Raw genomic sequence first — 21,722 nt, forward strand, 5'->3', positions numbered from 1 at the left:
TAGCTCCCTGAATCTCTGATCATAATCCACACTCTCTAAACCAGGCAGCATTCTGGTAAATCTCCTCTGTACCCTTTCCAATGCTTCCACATCCTTCCTATAGTGAGGTGATCAGAACTGGGCACAGTACTCCAAGTGTGGCCTAACCAGAGTTTTATAGAGCTGCATCATTACATCGCGACTCTCAAACTCTATCCATCGATTTATGAAAACTAACACCCCATAAGCTTTCTTAACTACCCTATCTACCTGTGAGGCAACTTTCAGGGATCTATGGACATGTACCCCCAGATCCCTCTGCTCCTCCACACCACCAAGTATCCTGCCATTTGCTTTGTACTCTGCCTTAGAATTTGTCCTTCCAAAGTGTACCACCTCACACTTGTCCGGGTTGAACTCCATCTGCCACTTCTCAGCCCACTTCTGCATCCTATCAATGTCTCTCTGCAATCTTCGACAATTCTCTACACCATCCACAACACCACAAAACCTTTGTGTCGTCTGCAAACTTGCCAACCCACCCTTCTACCCCCACATCCAGGTCATTAATAAAAATCATGAAAAGTAGAGGTCCCAGAACCGATCCTTGTGAGACACCAGTAGTTACAACCCTCCAATCCAAATATACTCCCTCCACCATGACCCTCTGCTTTCTGCAGGCAAGCCAATTCTGAATCCATCTGGCCAAATTTCCCTGGATCCCATGCCTTCTGACTTTCTGAATAAGCCCACCGTGTGGAACCTTGTCAAATCCATGTAGATCACATCCACTGCACTACCCTCATCTATATGCCTGGTCACCTCCTCAAAGAACTCTATCAGGCTTGTTAGACATGATTTGCCCTTCACAAAGCCATGCTGACTGTCCCTGATCAGACCATGATTCTCTAAATGCCCAGAGATCCTATCTCTAAGAGTCTTTTCCAACAGCTTTCCCACTCACTAGTCTATAATTACCCGGACTATCCCTACTACCTTTTTTGAACAAGAAGACAACATTCGCCTCCCTCCAGCCTCCGGTACCATTCCCGTAGACAACAAAGACATAAAGATCCTAGCCAGAGGCTCAGCAATCTCTTCCTTTGCCTCGTGGAGCAGACTGGGGAATATTCCGTCAGGCCCCGGGGACTTATCCGTCCTAATGTATTTTAACAACTCCAACACCTTCTCTCCCTTAATATCAACATGCTCCAGAACATCAACCTCACTCATATTCTCCTCACCGTCATCAAGTTCCCTCTCATTGATGAATACCGAAGAGAAGTATTCATTTAGGATCTCGCTCACTTCCACAGCCTCCAGGCACATCTTCCCACCTTTATCACTAATCGGTCCTACCTTCACTCCTGTCATCCTTTTTTTCTTCACATAATTGAAGAATGCCTTGGGGTTTTCCTTTACCCTACTCGCCAAGGCCTTCTCATGCACCCTTCTTGCTCTCCTCAGCCCCTTCTTAAGCTCCTTTCTTGCTACCCTATGTTCCTCAATAGATCCATCTGATCCTTGCTTCCTAAACCTCATGTATGCTGCCTTCTTCCACCTGACTAGATTTTCCACCTCACTTGTCACCCATGGTTCATTCACCCTACCATTCTTTATCTTCCTCACCGGGACTAATTTATCCCTAACATCCTGCAAGAGATCCCTAAACATAGACCACATGTCCATAGTACATTTCCCTGCAAAAACATCATCCCAATTCACACCCGCAAGTTCTAGCCTTATAGCCTCATAATTTGCCCTTCCCCAATTAAAAATTTTCCTGTCCTCTCTGATTCTATCCTTTTCCATGATAATGCTAAAGGCCAAGGAGCGGTGGTCACTGTCCCCCACATGCTCACCCCCTGAGAGATCTGTGACCTGACCCGGTTCGTAGTAAAACTTGAAACTTTGCATCTGCTGCCAATGAACCCTTAATAAATTCCTTGAATCTATTAGGTAGTGCACACTGTGGTCAATCTTTCAAAGGGAACAGCAACAAATTTTGAAGTTGCGAGATTAGACTGGCACTGGAGATTATTATATCATCCTGAATGAATTCAATCTTCTTTAACATCCTTGGATTGCAAGTACAGTCTTCATGCCTTTGGACCAGCAGTCACTGAGGCCAGCATTACATTCACAAAGAAAAAGAACAGAGAGGGCATATAATAGTGTAAATTAGAAGATTGTGACATTTTTAAAAACCAACAGAAGGAAACAAAAATTAAAGCCATAAGGAGAGAAAAGATTAAATAATACAGTAAACTAGCCATAATATAAAACAGTTTACCAAACGTATTTTTTTCAGATATATAAAGAGTAAAAAGAGAGGTAAGAGTGGATATCATTATGCTGGAGAGGTAGCAATGAGGGACAAAGAAATGGCAGATGAACTTAATAAGTATCTTGCATCAGTCTTCATTGTGGAAGACGCAAGCAGTATGCCAAAACTTTGAGAGTGTCAGGGGACAGAAGTGAGCACGATGTGCCACAATTAACCAGAATTCGCTGTATACGAAGCAGAAAGGAATAACAGTTATATATCAATAAGGTTAAATAAAGAGGGATGGGAAGAGATTTGCAGAACATTAGCTGACATGGAGAAAATGGGATAAATGGCTTAAATATCTGCATTATAGTACACAGTTCTCTTACCTTGGGCTAGTCTAACAATCCCTGTAATAATAATAATGACTAGACCGACAATTTTGGCAAATGTGAACACATCCTGGACTCTGGTTCCCCATTTTACGCTGGCACAGTTTATAAAAGTAAGCGTGCCTGTATATGAAAAAGTACAAGCAGATAACAATAGAACAACTGCTTTTTTAATATACACCAGGGGTTGGCAACCTTTTTACCTCTGTGGGCTGGTTCACGTATTAATGAGCGGATGGTGGCCCGATAAATGCCATAAGAAACTTGAAATATGGGAATTACCCATTTAAGTACATTTGGTTATGTTTTACCACAAAATGAATAATGCATACTAGATCATTTGTGCTTAACCGAGGATGCCAATTAGTAATCAAAGAACTCAGTTTAGTTGCAATTTGTTTCAATCAAGGCATTTTTGAATCTATTAAAAGGACGCAAAGATTCTTTAAACATAAAACGTATGAACATGATGCATTCAATGGTGGTAAATTAAGTATATTAAAAAAGAAAATTTTAATGCAAACAGTCGATAAATCAATGTGAAACTTGATGCTGCTTGTTGCTTGAAAGCTTCTCAATTTTGGGTGTCAGACTTGTTGATGCCAAGAGCAAGACATTATCCAGATGGGCATCAGTCAATCTTTTTCTCAAATGGTTCTTGGTGTGCTTCATTTTTGAAATAATTGCTCACACAGATAAGTGCTGCCAAACATCTTTTTTGTATGGTCCACTAAGTTAGGGTCTCATAATGTCGCCTGACATTTGCCACCTTCTTCACAGCAACATTTTCTAGGCAAATGAGACAAACTTGTTTCCTAGCTTGCTCGATGGAGTAGTAATCTAGTGTCCAAGTATCTTGGAAATTTCGGCACTCAGTGTCTACCTTCCTGCGTTTTGCATTCATTGCCATTGGAATTTTTTTCTTCGGTTTTATTTAGAAACACGAGTTATTCAACAAGTATCATAGCACATGTAAATATCTGGATATTTAGCATGGATTTCTTGTTAAAACACAGTGACTCTGCTTCTGTTTACAAATTTGAATGATCCCATCTGAAAACCTGCGCGTGCACAGACAGTATCTAATACATATTAATAAGGTAGTCTCTTTCCCGTCATTCATATATACCAGTGTTTGGTTTGAAACAAAACGGAACCTGGGGCCAGTGTAACAAGACGCCATGCATGTCCATCAGTGTGGTTGCGTGAAGCACTCAGAATAAGGAAAATCGCTCATGGGCTGGATAAGCATAGTATCTCAATATTTGCTCGCGGGCCAATCAAAATACCCTCACAGGCCAGATCTGGCCCGTGGGCCAGGTAGGTTGCCTAACCCTGATATACACTTTTACCTCCTTATTTGAATTGCATTCTGGCTCAATAGTTATTACATTAAGCATTGACTACACAGTCATGGTATAATAATTCAATGAACCATTCATTGGGTTAGTCTAAAACATAGCATGCTATAAAATAAGTGGTACCATTTCATCCATTGTTCTTGTGCTAGCTCTTTGAACAAACTATCCAGTTTAAATGGATACACTTCATCTTTGATTTTGTTAAATCTTTTGAATTTGTGCTCTCTGGTTGCCAAACTTACTAATAATGGAAGCAGCTTATTATTTTTCAAACCCTATTAAAATCTCCACAGTTTTGAACATTTCTGCCGAAACTGCCTTAAATTTTCTCTGCATTAAGGAGCAGAATCCCAGTTTCTGCTCAGTCTTTTTCCATAACTAAAATCTTACATCTCTGTTACCATTCCAGTAAATTTACTCTAAGCCACAAGCTTTGACTTGCTTTGTGAAATGTAGTATCCAGAACTCCAATATTAAAAACAAATTATCTACCTGGGGTCAAAGCTGGTTTACAAAGAATTAACATAATATATTTGATGTCTACTTAGAAACATAGAAAACCTGCAGCACAATACAGGACCTTCGGCCCACAAAGTTGTGCTGAACATGTCCCTACCTTAGAAATTACTAGACCTCATATGACTTCCCCATAGCCCTCCATTTTTTTAAGCTCCAAATACTTATCCAAAAGTGTCTTAAAAGACACTATCATATCCGCCTCCACCACCATTACCGGCAGCCCATTCCACGCACTCACCACTCTCTGCTTAAAAAACTCACCCCTGACATCACCTCTGTACCTGCTCCCCAGCATCTTAAACCTGTGTCCTCTTGTGGCAACTATTTCAGCCGTGGGAAAAAGCCTCTGACTATCCACACAATCAATGCCTCTCATCATCTTATACACCTCTATCAGGTCACCTCTCATCCTCTGTCGCTCCAAGGAGAAAAAGGCCGAGTTCACTCAACCTGTTTTCATAAGGCATGCTCCCCAATCCAGGCAACATCATTGTAAATCTCCTCTGCACCCTTTCTATAGCTTCTACATCCTTCCTGTGGTGAGGCGACCAAAACTAAGCACAGTACTCCAAGTGGGGTCTGACCAGGGTCCTATATAGCTGCAACATTACCTCTCGGCTCCTAAATTCAATTCCACGATTAATGAAGGCCAATACACCGTATGCCTTCTTTACCACAGCGTCAACCTGCGCAGCTGCTTCGAGCGTCCTATGGACTTGGACCCCAAGATCCTTCTGATCCTCCACACTGCCAAGAGTCTTACCATTAATACTATATTCTGCCATCATATTTGACTTACCAAAATGAACCACTTCACACTTATCTGGGTTGAACTCCATCTGCCACTTCTCAGCCCAGTTTTGCATCCTATCAATGTCCTGCTGGAACCTCTAAGAGCCCTCCACACTATCCACAACACCTCCAACCTTTCTATCATCAGCAAACTTACTAACCCATCCCTCCATGTCCTCATCCAAGTCATTTATAAAAATCATGAAGAGTAAGGGTCCCAAAACAAATCCCTGAGGCACACCACTGGTCACCAACCTCCATGCAGAATATGACCCGTCTACAACCACTTCTGTGGGCAAGCCAGTTTTGGATCCACAAAGCAATGTCCCCTTGGATCCCATGCCTCCTTCTTTTCTCAATAAGCCTTGCATGGGGTACCTTATCAAATGCCTTGCTGAAATCCATATCCACTACATCTACTGTTCTTCCTTCATCAATGTGTTTAGTCACATCCTAAAAAAATTCAATTAGGCTCATAAGGCACGACCTGCCCTTGACAAAGCCATGCTGACTATTCCTAATCATATTTTACCTCTCCAAATGTTCATAAGTCCTGCCTCTCAGGATCTTCTCCATCAGCTTACCAACCACTGAAGTATGACTCACTGGTCTATAATTTCCTTGGCGATCTCTACTCCCTTTCTTGAATAAAGGAACAACATCCGCAACCCTCCAATCCTCCGGAACCTCTCCCGTCCCCATTGATTATTCAAAGATCATCGCCAGAGGTTCAGCAATCTCCTCTCTCACCTCCCACAGTAGCCTGGGGTACATCTCATCTGGTCCCGGCGACTTATCCAACTTGATGCTTTCCAAAAGCTCCAGCACATCCTCTTTCTTAATATCTACATGCTCAAACTTTTCAGTCTGCTGCAAGTCTGCACTACAATTACCAAGATCCTTTTCCATAGTGAATACTGAAGTAAAGTATTCATTAAATACCCCTGCTATTTCCTCCGGTTCCATACACACTTTCCCACTGTCACACTTGATAGGTCCTATTCTTTCACGTTTTATCCTCTTGCTCTTCACATACTTGTAGAATGCCTTGGGGGTTTCCTTCTCATGGCCCCTTCTGGCTCTCCTAATTTCCTTTTTAATCTCCTTCCTGTTAGCCTTATAACCTTCTAGATCCCTAATATTACCTAACTCTCTGAACCTTTTGTAAGCTTTTCTTTTCTTCTTGACTAGATTTATCACAGCCTTTGTACACCACGGTTCCTGTACCCTACCATAACTTTCCTGTCTCATTGGAACGTACCTATGTAGAACTCCACACAAATATCCCCTGAACGTTTATCACATTTCTTCTGTACTTTTCCCTGAGAACATCTGTTCCCAACTTAAAAGCATCCAATTTCCTGCCTGATAGCCTCATAATTCCCCTTACTCCAATTAAACGCTTATCTAACTTGTCTGTTCCTATCTCTCTCCAATGCTATTGTAAAGGAGATAGAATTATGATCACGATCTCCAAAATGCTCTCCCACTGTCAGATCTGACACCTGACCAGGTTAACTCCCCAATACCAAATCAAGTACAGTCTCTCCTCTTGTAGGCTTATCTACATATTGTGTCAAGAAACCTTCCTGAACACACCTAACAAACTCCACCCCATCTAAACCAGGGAGATGCCAATCGATATTTTGGAAATTAAATCTCCCATCATGACAACTCTGTTATTATTACACCTTTCCAGGATGTTCCCCTATCTGCTCCTCAATATCCCTAAACACGAGGAATTCTGCAGATGCTGGAAATTCAAGCAACACACATCAAAGTTGCTGGTGAACGCAGCAGGCCAGGCAGCGTCTCTAGGAAGAGGTACAGTCGACGTTTCGGGCCGAGACCCTTCGTCAGGACTAACTGAAGGAAGAGCTAGTAAGGGATTTGAAAGTGGGAGGGGGAGGGGGAGATCCAAAATGATAGGAGAAGACGGGAGGGGGAGGGATGGAGCCAAGAGCTGGACAGGTGATTGGCAAAGGGGTACGAGAGGATCATGGGACAGGAGGCCCAGGGAGAAGGAAAAGGGGGAGGGGGGGAAAAACCCAGAGGATGGGCAAGGGGTATAGTGAGAGGGACAGAGGGAGAAAAAGGAGAGAGAGAAAGAATGTGTGTATATAAATAAATAACATCTCTCTCTCTCCCCTTTTTCTCCCTCTGTCCCTCTCACTATACCCCTTGCCCATCCTCCGGGTTTTCCCCCCCCCCCCTTTTCCTTCTCCCTGGGCCTCCTGTCCCATGATCCTCTCGTACCCCTTTGCCAATCACCTGTCCAGCTCTTGGCTCCATCCCTCCCCCTCCCGTCTTCTCCTATCATTTTGGATCTCCCCCTCCCCCTTTCAAATCCCTTACTAGCTCTTCCTTCAGTTAGTCCTGACGAAGGGTCTCGGCCCGAAACGTCGACTGTACCTCTTCCTAGAGACGCTGCCTGGCCTGCTGCGTTCACCAGTAACTTTGATGTGTGTTCCTCGATATCCCTGTTACTATTGGGCGGCCTATAAAAAACACCCAGAAGAGTTATTGACCCCTTCCTGTTCCTAACCTCCACCCACAGTGACTCCGCAGACAATCCCTCCATGGCGTCCACCTTTTCTGCAGCCGTGACACTATCTCTGATGAACAGTGCCACGCCCCCACCTCTTTTGCCTCCCTCCCTGTCCTTTCTGAAACATCTAAAACCCGGCACATGAAGTAACCATTCCTGTCCCTGAGCCATGCAAGTCTCTGTAATGGCCACCACATCATAGCTCCAAGTACTGATCCACACTCTAAGCTCATCCACTTTGTTTACAATACTCCTTGCATTAAAATAAACACATCTCAAACCGTCGGTCTGAGTGTGTCCCTTCTCTATCACCTGCCTATCCTCCCTCACACACTATCTCCAAGCTTTCTCTATTTGTGAGAATACAAATCTACAAGGATACCAAATGATTATATCTTATCTTCAAAGATTTATGTATGCACGTTTACAAGTCAATGTTCCTGAACTCCTTTAAATTTGTACAGTATTCCTCCTACCAACATTTTGCACGGGTGCCAGGGTCCGGGATGTCTCTGACCGGGTGCAGAACATCCTGGTACGAGAGGGAAAGCAACCAGAAGTCGTGATCCATGTTGGTACTAACGACATAGGCAGGAAGAGGGATGAGGTCCTGAAGTGTGAGTTTCTGGAACCAGGCAGAAGGCTGAAGAACAGGATCTCAAGGGTGGCGTTCTCAGGATTGCTGCCAGTGCTACGTGATAGTGATGGTAAGAATTGGAGGACATGGCAGTTGAATGCGTGGCTGAGGAGTTGGTGCAAGGGGCAGGGTTTTAGATTTTTGGATCATTGGGATCTCTTCTGGGGAAGGTGGGACCTGTACAGATTGGATGGGTTGCACCTGAACTCGAGGGGGAGCAATATCCTTGCAGGTAGGTTTGCTAGCATGGTTCGGGAGGGTTTAAACTAATTTGCAAGGGGGATGGGACCCAGAGCGATAGAGCAGTGAAAGAAGTGCATGGAGTAAAGCCAGATCTAACATATAGAGAGGCTTTGAGGAAAGAGAAGCAGAATAAAGGGTGTAAAGGTAGTAAGGTAGAAGGGCTAAAGTGTGTGTACTTCAATGCAAGAAGCATCAGGAACAAAGGTGATGAACTGAGAGCTTGGTTACATACATAGAATTATGATGTAGTGGCCATTACAGAGACTTGGCTGGCACCAGGGCAGGAATGGATTCTCGATATTCCTGGATTTCAGTGCTTTAAAAGGGATAGAGTGGGGGGGGCAGGAAGGGGAGGAGGGGTGGCATTACTGGTCAGGGATACTATTACAGCTACAGGAAGGGTGGGTAATGTAGCAGGATCTGCCTTTGAGTCAGTATGGATAGAAGTCAGGAACAGGAAGGGAGTAGTTACTCTATTGGGAGTATTCTATTGGCCCCTTGGTAGCAGCAGAGATACCGAGGAGCAGATTGGGAGGCAGATTTTGGAAAGGTGTAAAAGTAACAGGGTTGTTATCATGGGTGACTTTAAATTCCCTAATATTGATTGGCACCTGATTAGTTCCAAGGGTTTAGACGGGGCAGAGTTTGTTAAGTGTGTCCAGGACGGATTTCTGTCACAGTATGTTGACAGGCTGACGAGGGGGAATGCCATATTAGATCTAGTATTAGGTAACGAACCAGGGCAGGTCACAGATCTCTCAGTGGGTGAGCATCTGGGGGACAGTGACCACCACTCCCTGGCCTTTAGCATTATCATGGAAAAGGACAGAATCAGAGAGGACAGGAACATTTTTAATTAGGGAAGGGCAAATTATGAGGCTATAAGGCTAGAACTTGCGGGTGTGAATTGGGATGATGTTTTTGCAGGGGAATGTACAATGACCATGTGGTTGATATTTAGGGATCTCTTGCAGGATGTTAGGGATAAATTAGTCCCGGTGAGAAAGATAAAGAATGGTAGGGTGAAGAAACCATGGGTGACAAGTAAGGTGGAAAATCTAGCCAGGTGGAAGAAGGCAACATACATGAGGATTCTGAAGCAAGGATCAGCTGGGTCTATTGAGGAATATAGGGTAGCAGGAAAGGAGTTTAAGAAGGGGCTGAGAAAACCCCAAGGCATTCTTCAATTATGTGAAGAATAAAAGGACGACAGGAGTGAAGGTAGAACCGATTAGAGATAAAGGTGAGAAAATCTGCCTGGAGGCCTTGGAAGTGAGTGAGGTCCTCAATGAATACTTCTCTTCGGTATTCACCAACTTGAAGATGGTGAGGACAATATGAGTGAGGTTGATGTTCTGGAGCATGTTGATATTAACGGAGAGAAGGTGTTGGAGTTCTTAAAATACATTAGAACGGATAATTCCCTGGGGCCTGACAAAATATTCCCCAGGCTACTCCACGAGGCGAGGGAAGAAATTGCTGAGCCTCTGGCTAGGATCTTTATGTCCTCGTTGTCCACGGGAATGGTACCGGAGGATTGGAGGGAGGTGAATGTTGTCTCCTCATTCAAAAAAAGTAGTAGGGATAGTCCGGGTAAATATAGACCAGTGAGCCTTACGTCTGTGGTGGGAAAGCTGTTGGAAAAGATTCTTAGAGATAGGATCTATGGGCATTTAGAGAATCATGGTCTGATCAGGGACAGTCAGCATGGCTTTGTGAAGGGCAGATCATGTCTAACAAACCTGATAGAGTTCTTTGAGGAGGTGACCAGGCATATAGATGAGGGTAGTGTAGTGGATGTGATCTACATGGATTTTAGTAAGGCATTTGACAAGGTTCCACATGGTGGGCTTATTCAGAAAGTCAGAAAGCACGAGATTCAGGGAACTTTGGCCAGGTGGATTCAGAATTGGCTTGCCTGAAGAAAGCAGGGGGTCGTGGTGGAGGGAGTACATTCGGATTGGAGGGTTGTGACTATTGGTGTCCCACAAGGATCTGCTCTGGGACCTCTACTTTTTGTGATTTTTATTAATGACCTAGATGTGGTGGTAGAAGGGTGGGTTGGAAAGTTTGCAGGCGACACAAAAGGTTGGTGGTGTTGTAGATAGTGTAGAGGACTGTAGAAGATTGCAGAGACATTGATAGGATGCAGAAGTGGGTTGAGAAGTGGCAGATGGAGTTCAACCTGGAGAAGTGTGAGGTGGTACACTTTGGAAGGACAAACTCCAAGGCAGAGTACAAAGTAAATGGCAGGATATTTGGTAGTGTGGAGAAGCAGAGGGATCTGGGGGTACATGTCCACAGATCCCTGAAAGTTACCTCACAGGTAGATAGGGTAGTTAAGAAAGCTTATGGGGTGTTAGCTTTCATAAGTCGAGGGATAGAGTTTAAGAGTCGCGATGTAATGATGCAGCTTTATAAAACTCCGGTTGGGCCACACTTGGAGTACTGTGCCCAGTTCTGGTCGCTTCACTATAGGAAGGATGTGGAAGCATTGGAAAGGGTACAGAGGAGATTTACCAGGATGCTGCCTGGTTTAGAGAGTATGGATTATGATCAGAGATTCAGGCTTTACTCTTTGGAGAGGAGGATGATGAGAGGAGACATGATAGAGGTGTACAAGATATTAAGAGGAATAGATAGAGTGGATAGCCAGGGCACCACTGCTCAATAAAAGAGGACATGGCTTTAAGGTAAGGGGTGGGAAGTTCAAGGGGGATATTAGAGGAAGGTTTTTCACTCAGAGAGTGGTTGATGCGTGGAATGCACTGCCTGAGTCAGTGGTGGAGGCAGATACACTAGTGAAGTTTAAGAGACTACTAGACAGGTATATGGAGGAATTTAAGGTGGGGGTTATATGGGAGGCAGGGTTTGAAGGTTGGCACAACATTGTGGGCCGAAGGGCCTGTGCTGTGCTGTACTATTTTGTGTTCTATGAATGTTAACCTAATCTACCTTTTATTCATTCATATTATCCTGAAAAACATACACAAAATATGGGAGGAATTCAGCAGGTTAGGAGACATCTCTAGAAATGAATTATCAGTTGATGTTTTGAGCCGAGATCCTTCTTCAAGACTGGAAAGGAAGGGGGAAGATGCCAGAATAAAAAAGTGGAGGGAAGATTAACTAGAAGGTGATAGGTGAAGCCAGGTGTGTAGGAAAGGTAAAGGGCTGGATGAGAAGGAGTCTGATAGGAGAGGAATGTGGAGAATGGGAGAAAGGAAAGGAGGAGGAGAACCAGGGACATGTGAGGAGAAGAGGTAAGAGGCCAGAGAGAGGAATAGAAAAAGAGGGAAGGGGAAGTAAAATTACCTGAAGGAAAAATCAATGTTCATGCCTTCAGGTTGAAGTTTACCTCGATGGAATATGAGGTGTTGCTCCTCCACCCGGAGAGCGGCCTCATCAAAAGAGGAGGCCATGGACCAATATGTCAAAACAGGAATGGGAAAATGTATTAAAATGGTTGGACATTGGGAAATTCCACTTTTGGTGGCAGATAGAGCAGAAGTGTTCGACAAACCAGTCTCCCTATATATAAGGTCTCACCAATGTACAGGAGGCCACATTAGGAACACCGGATACAAAAGATGGCCCCAGCAGATTCACAGTTTTAGTGCTGCCTCACCTGCAAGGACAGTTTGGGACCCTGAATGGAGGAGGTGAATAGGCAGTTGTAGCATTTCTGTTGCTTGCAGGGATATTTGCCAGGAGGGAGATTAGTGAGGAGGGATGAATAGACAAGGGAATCAGAGGGAGTGGCTGCTGTGGAAAGCGGAGTGAAAGATGTGTTTGGTGACAGGATCCTATTGAAGCTGGCAGAAGTTGCAGAGAATGATGATGTCTTGGATGCAGAGGCTTATGGGATGGTAAGTGAGGACAAGAGGAACTCTACCCCTGTTAAGGCAGTGGGAAGATGTTGTGAGCGTGGATATCAGGGAAATGGTGGTGGAGGAGGGGAAACCTTATTCTTTGAAGAAAGAGGTATCTCTGATGTCCTGGAAAGGAAAGCCTCTTCCTCAGAACAGATATTGTGGAGATGAAAGAAATGACAAAAAGTAATAGTAAGGAGACATGGCACGGTGGGAAGAAGTATTGTGAAGATAGCTGTGGGAATTGGTAGGTTTATAAAAGACATCGGTAGACAGTTTGTCTCCAGAAATGGAGACAGATATTGAGAAAGAAGAGAGAGGTGTTATAAATAGACATAATGAATTTAAAAGCAGGGTAGAAGTTGGAGGCAAAGTTGATAAATTCGCTGAACTGTAGTCGTCAATGTAGCATAGGAAGAGTTGAGGATCATTACCAGGGATGGCTCGGAACATGAACTATTGTATGCAGCCAACAAAAAGGCAGGCATAGCTGGGGCTCTTGGCTGCCCCTTGAGTTTGGAGAAAATGGGAGGAGCCGAGAAGAAATTGTTGATGGCAAGGACAGGTTCTGCCAGGTGGAGGAAGGTGGTAGTGAAGGGGAACTGTTTGGGTCTTTTGTTGTGAAAGAAGCGGAGAGCTTTAAGGCCTTCTTGATGGGGGACACAAGTGTATAGGGACTGGAAAATGGGGCAGTCAGGGCGGGAATTGAAATTTGTTGAAGAGATCGAGAGTGTGTGAAGTGTTGCAGATGTAGATGGGACGGTACTGAACCAAGGGGGGGGGGGCGGGTAAGACAAGGTATGTGGACATGAGTTCAGAGGGCAAGGAACAGGCAGTGACAGTGGGTCTACTTAGACAGTCAGGTTTGTGGATCTTGGATAAAGGGTAAAAATGAGTAGTGTGGGACAAGGCAACTATGAGTTTGTGGCAATGGATGGGAGTTCTCCAGAGTTAATGAAATTAGTGATGGTGTTGGAAACAATTTTCTGATGGTCAGGAGTGGGGTCCTTTGTAAGTGGAGGTGTCTGAGAATGGCTGCCTGGCTTCAGCCAGGTAAAGGTCAGTTCACCACACCACAACAGCAGCAATTCTCCTGAAATCCATTATCGTCTTTGTAAAGTTTATTTAAAGGTTGGTAAAGGGTCTGGATACCCAAGCTCAGATCATACCAATAAATTAGCACCACTGTTCAATGTTCATGCCTTCACCACTGTATTGACCTCAGGCAAACATTTTTTCCCTCTCATCAGGAAAACAATTACTCACTACTAATTTACTATATTCATATTACCATGTCTATAATGCAATATATTGCAAGCACCTTTTAAAAGTCCAAAAAATGCATCCCTGCTTTCATCAATCCTATTCATTCTAGCAAATAACATACACCAGATTATCTTTTTTAAAAATCTATGCTAGTTCTATTTAAACTACTGGATTTTCAAGTGAAAATTATTTTTTTCTTCGATTATTGTCCTTAAATGTTTTCCATGATTCACAGTCCTTTGGCAGAACCACAATCAAAATTTACCTCTATTTATTTTTATGACCAGAGATTTAAAAATATGCTGTCTTCCAGTCTTTTGGCATTATTGTCAAACCCAAAGAAGTTTGCAAGATTGTGACTGAAACATTTTTACCTGCATACAGTATTTACTTTCTTCAATAATCTATGATGCATCATATCTGAACTGGTGACATTTCTGCTGAATATAACCCATATTTTAAACATATTACTGTAAATACATTTTTTAATCCAATTTCCAATTATCCTACCAATTTTTCGTTGCTCAATGTAATTACTCAAAAATAAATTAATTTAATTTTAATTAAAGTGAATAACAAGAAACATTCTTGGTGCTTATTACTATTTAAATTGTTATTTATCTAAATACAAAACAGTCAATGGATAGTATATTGTGACACTTACTGATGCAAGCAGCTCCAATTAGTTGTTGTGCTAAATATGGTGTAGGACAGTTTCCAAAGATAGGCTGCACCAGGTAGTTGCCAAATGTTATGGCAACAACAGCTTGTGCAGAAGGCCTAATAATAAGTATTGACATCCAGAGATCAAGAAAAGCAACAAATCCTCCATATACTTCCAAAATATAGGCATAATTTGCACCAGATTTTCTAATGGTTGTACCCAATTCAGCATAGCAGAGGCCTCCAATAATTGAAAAAATACCCCCCAAAGCCCAAATAATCAGGGATAGACCATAGGAGCCATTTTGCAGTAAGGCTCTGCCTGGAGAAACAAAAATCCCCGATCCAATCATGCTTCCAACTATAAGAGAGACACTATTCCTTAAGGAAATCTCTGCTTTTAGTTTTACTAACACATTTTTGAGAACGTGGCCAGTTTGTACTCTAAGCTTGCGATTGGGAGTGTGAGGTGAATCGGAGCCTGGGATAAAACTGTTGTCTGTAACTGGCTGAAAACCAACATGTTGCTTGTCCATATTGAAGTATGAATTGTTACTTGGGAAGCAGCTACCTAAAAAGACAGAAAAAAAACAACTGGAGTATTTTTGATTATTATATATTGTTTTGTGCATGCTTTTGCACCATTCTTTAATAGCTTAGATTTTTAAGGTTGAAAAATAATCTTAAGACTTTGTTCTTAATCACATTTGGATTTATTTAGAAACAAAATGGATGTTCAACTATGAAGATATACGGATCAAAACAGTCTTGAATTGATGTGTATTGAAAGCAGCTATACAGTTAAAATGCTAGGCTATGTGAGATCCCAGATGATAGAATGTTGGATTAGAGTTTTAATGTGGACTTCATTCCCATAGTGGCCTGAATTTTAGTGTTCATGACTACTTGTCACTTTAAAAACTGGTTGATTGTTACTCATAAGTACAGCAACGAGTAATTTTCCTATCAAGAATTAATGATTGTATCTTCTACCCTGACACACAATCTTTGATATATATCTTTGTTATATGGGTAAAATTCAGACCATTTGAGCATCATAGAGAGATACAGTACAGAAACAGGCCATTCAACCCCAGAGTCTTGCTGACCCATTTAAACTAATCCCACTATAACCCATTTATTTCTCATTGCATGTAACTGTATGTTCTTAACATGATCCTCCAAGATAACCACTCACACATCCAATAATGAATTCATGACAATAATGGGAATGTGATAAATATGACACAGTGAATGGATATAATGAACTGAGTCATGAAAGGCACCAAATAAGTCATAGACTCATTGATAGATACAGAGCAGAAATTGGCCCTTTGGCCAGCTATGTCCAAACTGGACATCAACCATTTCCACTAATCCCACACCTATTCTATTTTATTCTCCCAATATTCCCATCAACTCACCTATAGGTTCCACATTCACCTATCTACAAGAAGCAATTCACAGGTGTCTTGTGGCAGCACTCCTTTTAGATGTGTTCAGTGGTGGAGAGGGCTTTTCCCATGATGGACGGGGCAGTATCCTCTACATTTAAGCTACAGATCTTTGGACTGTGTGAGGAAACTTGAGTACCCAGGAAAACGGGAGAGATAGTAGATTGATAAAAGAGTGGTATATCCCTGACTTCATTATGTTTTAGCTGAAGACTGGCTAGTTCCATGTTCTTTCATATCTGTAATCCTTTTTAAATTTAAAGTAAATCTGAATTGTGTAAAAACAAAGTTCTTTCTGATTATTTTCTAATCATACAAAGGTAAATACAATTTCAAATGAAGGGACAGTGAAACCTAGAGAAAGAAACATCAAAAACACTCCTATAAATATTTTCCTAAACTTTACACTATCCCAACTGCTTGGAATACAGAAGAATTCTTTGTCCCACCATAATAGTGTGTCATACCTGAGCACTGGTCAAGCACAGACCAGAAAATATCCTTGGTCATTATGTGTTGTATTAGCTGAATCTCACTTGATTAAGATGGTTCAATTGGTCAACATCTTAAGGCTAAGGAGATAACTGGGGATTGCTCTCCAAAATGTCAATGCTCAATACATATGATACATTATGTTAGAGCTTTTTTTGGCGGGGGGGGGTTAGCACACATAGCAAATAACTTCAGCAACTGACTTCAGCCACCAGTCCTCAAGCTTGAATATGAACTGTAGATTAAATGCAGCTCTGAACAATGGGCCCCTAGGACCGTGAACTACAGTTAATTGGAAGACTAGACAATGCTGATAAATTCGTTATTTGGGTGTCTGTCATGTGGGTGCAACGAGGGAGGTGTGAAGTTCAAAGGAAGCATTGTAAATATGGAATTGTCCTTTGATCTTTAGCCTGAATTGTACTTTAATTTTAGCATATAAAATATTGTGCATTGTTGGGGCAGGCAGGTCTTTTTCCCCTGAAAGGGGTCTCAATATGAAACCTACTCTGTCTCATTTTGTCGAATAAAGAAACTGCTTCATATCTACCAGTACTTCTCTCCAGTAACTTCATTCACGCGACAACATTTGAGGGTTCGTCTGGGATGCCTTTGTGACCTATTTTGTGGCTGGCGATCTCAGCAGTCTAAATGGGTGCATATTTTCAAAATTAGCACCCACACTTGGATCTGTTTGGGTCAGTGGCCATGGGATCGCTAGGTATCACGAATGTGCGAAGCAACTGAACCAACTGAAGGTTCAAGAAACCAGTGTAAACTCAATCCAGGAACTGTACTTTAGCAAGCACTTATGTGAGTGTGTGCCTTGGTGTAACAGTCATATGCAAAGGAACACGTCAGTCATCATGTGTTTAGACGCACATAAGTAGCAGATTGCAGAGTACATACTCTGCAGATTTAAGTATGGTACTGTTCAACTGGTCCCTATCATTTATATTTTGCATATGCTGTGGATATTTCGGGAGAGGCTTTCCCCACATACATCTGTCAGGATGGCACCTGTTTAATTCAGGCAACGTCAGACTGATAAACCCTGAAGATCCAAGTCAGCCCTTGACCCTGAATGCAACTATTCATAAGCCCTGGGGAAAAACAGAACATTTTGTCGGAATTGCCCTCACTTAAAGTTACATGTGGGAATTCAGAATTGGGTGCAAGCTTGAGGAAATGGTTGAAATTCACGAGATGCACCTTAAAGATATACACGTTAGAAAAGTGCCCAAGGAACATGTAGGATAGTATGGCCCATGGGGTGCAGGATGGTACATGGGCAAGCAACTACTGGGAACACCAGCAATGAAGAGAGATATCACTTCTTTAAAGGGAAAATGAGGTAGCGACTCGGGGGAGGTGAGAGCAATTGGATAATGAGAATGCCAGTGATTCAAAGAGCCAGTAAGCCAGCCATGGAATACTCAGAACGTAAATATTGAACATATTATGAGTAATCAGGTTGGATAATCCAGGAAAGGACTTCCTGAAAATGCTGAAGGAAGGCCTGAGCTTAGCCCACTACAAAGTTTTAGATTTGGGAATAGTGGTGGGATTTGACCTACTCTGCAATAGTTTCATGGGCCAGTGAGATAGACAGAGGAAAGGCAAGAGAAGTTGTACAGTGGCTGCAGTGAACGGAGCTACTGTGATGTCACAGAGGACTTACTTTGTGTGCTGGCAGCTGGGGCACAAAGCAAGGACCTGCTGGAATAGACATGGGAGTGTAAAGATGATTTGTTACAGCTGTGGTTTCTCAGGCGATGTTTGGAGGCAGTGCTCTGAAAAACAAGCAAAATGTAAATATCACCTACCAAAGCAAGCAGAATCCACAGGAGCACCTTCTTTTTCCAATTTGGCTACTGACCAAATTATAGAGCTGGAGAGGTTGGACAAACGACAAATGGCAGCCTCTGTTGTCAGTGGTGGTCATCCACAGATGTACACAAGAAGTTTATTAGGGGTCTAGCAATGCAAAACATTCATGGACACATGATCATCAGTATCGCTAACTGATCCACCCTTGCCCACGACCAGAGAGGTGATTTACATTACCAGAGCAGGAGGTGAAACAATGAGGGCATAGAGAAGTCAACCCCAGATACTTCAGACTGAGGGAGTGCAGCTTCCTGTTGATTTCTGGGTGTGCTCAAACAATGAAGGTACTATCCTGGAAATACACACACTGAGTAAATAAGACAAGACTGAGACTCAGGAAAAGGAGAAATAACAAGGACTGGACATGGACAGTGGTCATATGTGAGTCACAAAGCAGCTAACATGGCCCACAGAGAGACTGCAGCCCCAAACAGTGAGGAGAGACAGGGTGATGTGCAGGAGTCATGTCAGGTGGTCCCAAAGGGAGGGGCCAAGCACAGTCAGGAGCTGCTCAAAGTAGTGCAGCAGCCTGAGGTGATTACAGTAAAGGCTCACCAGAAGGGGGCAGAAAGGGAATCAGTGTGAGGAAGGCAGTGGAAGAACAAGCAGCAACAGAAATTATAAGTGTACAGAAAGAAACTACAATTGCCAATTTAACAAGATTACATGGAGATGTGAGGGACAACTGTAACCAAAGCACTGAGCAAAACATCAACAGCATATTGCTAATCAGAGAGAGCCGGAGGGAAAGGAGATGGTTGTCCCATAGGCGGATGACCAAGTCATGGTGAGGGTACTTCCTGAAAGGGCAGGGTTTGCTCTCAGCTGGATAGGATCACAGATGGTATTTTTAACATATGACACTCATATCTGTGTGTAGACTCGGCGAGGCAGCCAGTGGAAACACTGGACTCAGGTTAAACTGTACGACTCACCTTCTTGTTGCCCCCACAGACAGAGCAGGAGATCAAGCGTACCCAGTAACTGTGTAATTACAGAAAACCTAAGAGATGAACACCAGCCAGCCACACTAGACCTGACCATAGGTGATGGAAGCAGACCCACAGCTAATGCGAAGGCAGAGGATATCCAGAGTGTGCAACAGAAAGCTGAGAATAGAATGTTAAAGTGCAATGGTAATGGTACTCTGTAATGAAGGCTGATTGCTGATTAGTTGTATAGCATAGAATAGAAAAGATACTGGGGAAATAGATAGGAAGGGATTTAAGTTATAGCAGAGTCATCAGGTTCTGTAACTTCAATGGCACGGCAGACCGAGAAAAAGAAGAAATTGCACACGGCATCTGAAGTCAGTCACCACAGCCTGAATGCAGAGCGAATACAAATGAGCTAGGCCTTTTCAGCAGCTGGGCCAGTGATTGACTGGACGATTCAGAAAGGGGTGCCTCTGGGGAGAGATCCTTGCAGTCACTCAAATAGAGACTACCTCAACCCCTTTCTGTATATCAATGAGAGGGCTTCTGAGCCTAATACTTTTACCTTGCTGATACCCCTGGAAAGCAGAAGTTTCAGCTATCAGAGAATGAAAGGGTGAAGACAAGGAATGCGATTAAACTGCCACTGGCCATCCGGGAAGGCATATGAATGAAGCTGCATTCTTTAAAGACTGTTGTTCAAATCTCTAGAACAATCTCTCTGCTTGGTGTTTTGTAGGAAGCCTTTAGGGATGATAGGGTAGCTGTAGGTGCACATAAAGTAATTGGGGGGACCTCTGAGGCAGGGCATTTCTGCTGCCTTATTTGAGTAGATCCTCCTCAAAGTTGGCCTTTCCTGGTACAAATATATTTTTGTCCAGGAGGGCCAAAAGGAGGGACTATTAGAGTGCTTTTGGGGGTTAGCACATATAGCAAATAACTTCAACAACTTCAAATAACTTCAGCCACCAGTTTTCAGATAAAAATATAAACTGTGGATTAAATCTAAAATGCAGCTCTGAACAATGGGCTTCTAAGACTGAACCACAGAATTGGAAGACTAGACAATGCTGATTAAATTTGTTATTTGGGTGTCTGTCGTGTGCGTGCAAAGAAAGAGGTATGAGGGTGGTGTGCAGTCAAAGGAAGCATTGTAAATATGGAATTGTGCTTTGATCTTTAGTCTGAATTGTCTTTTGGTCTGTAGTATATAAAATGTCGTGTAGCCTTGGGTTAGGCAAGCTACCTTCCTCTGAAAGGGGTCTCAATATGAAGCTTGCTTTGTCTCATTTTGTTGAATAAAGAGAATGTTTCATATCTACCAGTACTTCTCTCCCGTGACTTCATTCATGCGACAACATATTATACTGTGATATTTAAAATGGAATAATGCACCAACATTCACAAAATGCTATTTGTGGATACTGAATGCTGCAACAGCTGTGTATTGTATCATAATCAATCCATAACTTAAGAAAAAAAAATTGAGGCTTGATCAGTTGTATGCTATCCACAATTGATTATTCTACAAAACACATAAACGTATAAATTTAGATAGAAATAACCCACTTACTCTTCAAAAATGTTATACCATTTAGAAAAATCACAGCTGATCTGATTGTTATACTAACTCTGTGTCAATGTCAGATAATCTCTCACCCACTTGTCTATCAGGTACCTACTTATTTCTTCCTTAAAAATAGTCAAAGACTCTGGTTTTATTTTGAGGGAGTTCTGGAAAGTCACACCACTCTAGAGCAAGGTTTCTCAAGCTGGGTCCTTGAACCCCTCAGTTAATGATAGGGGTCCATGGCAATAAAAGGTTAGGAACCCCTGCTCTACAGCAAAGGTATCACCTCATCTTGTGCTTAAATGGGCATACACTTATTTTTAAACAGTAACTCCAAGTTTTATATTCTTCCATAAAAGGAAACATTCTTTCCATCAACCCTGCCAAGGCACCACAGTTATCAGCAAGCCTTTCTTCACAACACTCCATTCTAGGTATTGGTCTAGCCAACCTAATCTGACCACTTCCAAAGCATTTACGTCCTTCCCTGAAGGAGACCAATTTACACATGGTATTCTAGGTGTGGCCTCAAAAATCCCACATATAACTGAAGCATAATCTGCCTACTTTTGCATTTAATTCTCCAGCACTAAACATTCTGTTAGCCTTCTTAATTACCTTCTGTATCTGAATACAAGTCGTTTGCAAACAATGCACTAGGGTCTGCAATCTCTACTATATAGTTAACCTACATTGTTAGAAAGAAATCCTGCCAAAGTGGCAATTTTCACATTTCTCTATGTTTAACTCTATTTCTACATTTTTGCCATATAACATTTGATGTGCCTCTCTATCAAATGCCTTCTTGAAATCTATTTATAGTACATCAGCTGGTCCCCA

At 42.6% G+C, this 21,722-nt stretch overlaps 1 protein-coding gene across 1 annotated transcript in view; it reads right to left on the minus strand.

Annotated features, from left to right (window-relative positions):
• The window catches only part of LOC134356579 (Y+L amino acid transporter 2-like), a 70,830-nt gene extending 50,167 nt beyond the window's left edge, over positions 1 to 20,663 (minus strand). Inside the window, exons 1-3 of the mRNA XM_063067542.1 lie at positions 20,635 to 20,663; positions 19,313 to 19,361; positions 18,169 to 18,280 (exon numbers count right to left, since the gene is read on the minus strand). Of these exons, the coding sequence (XP_062923612.1) occupies positions 18,169 to 18,280; positions 19,313 to 19,361; positions 20,635 to 20,663 (190 nt within the window). The remainder of the gene's footprint in view (positions 1 to 18,168; positions 18,281 to 19,312; positions 19,362 to 20,634) is intronic.
• Between the last annotated feature and the right edge of the window lie 1,059 nt (positions 20,664 to 21,722).

This window comes from Mobula hypostoma, chromosome 14 (genome assembly GCF_963921235.1).
Source record: "Mobula hypostoma chromosome 14, sMobHyp1.1, whole genome shotgun sequence".
Classification (NCBI taxonomy): Eukaryota; Metazoa; Chordata; class Chondrichthyes; order Myliobatiformes; family Myliobatidae; genus Mobula; species Mobula hypostoma.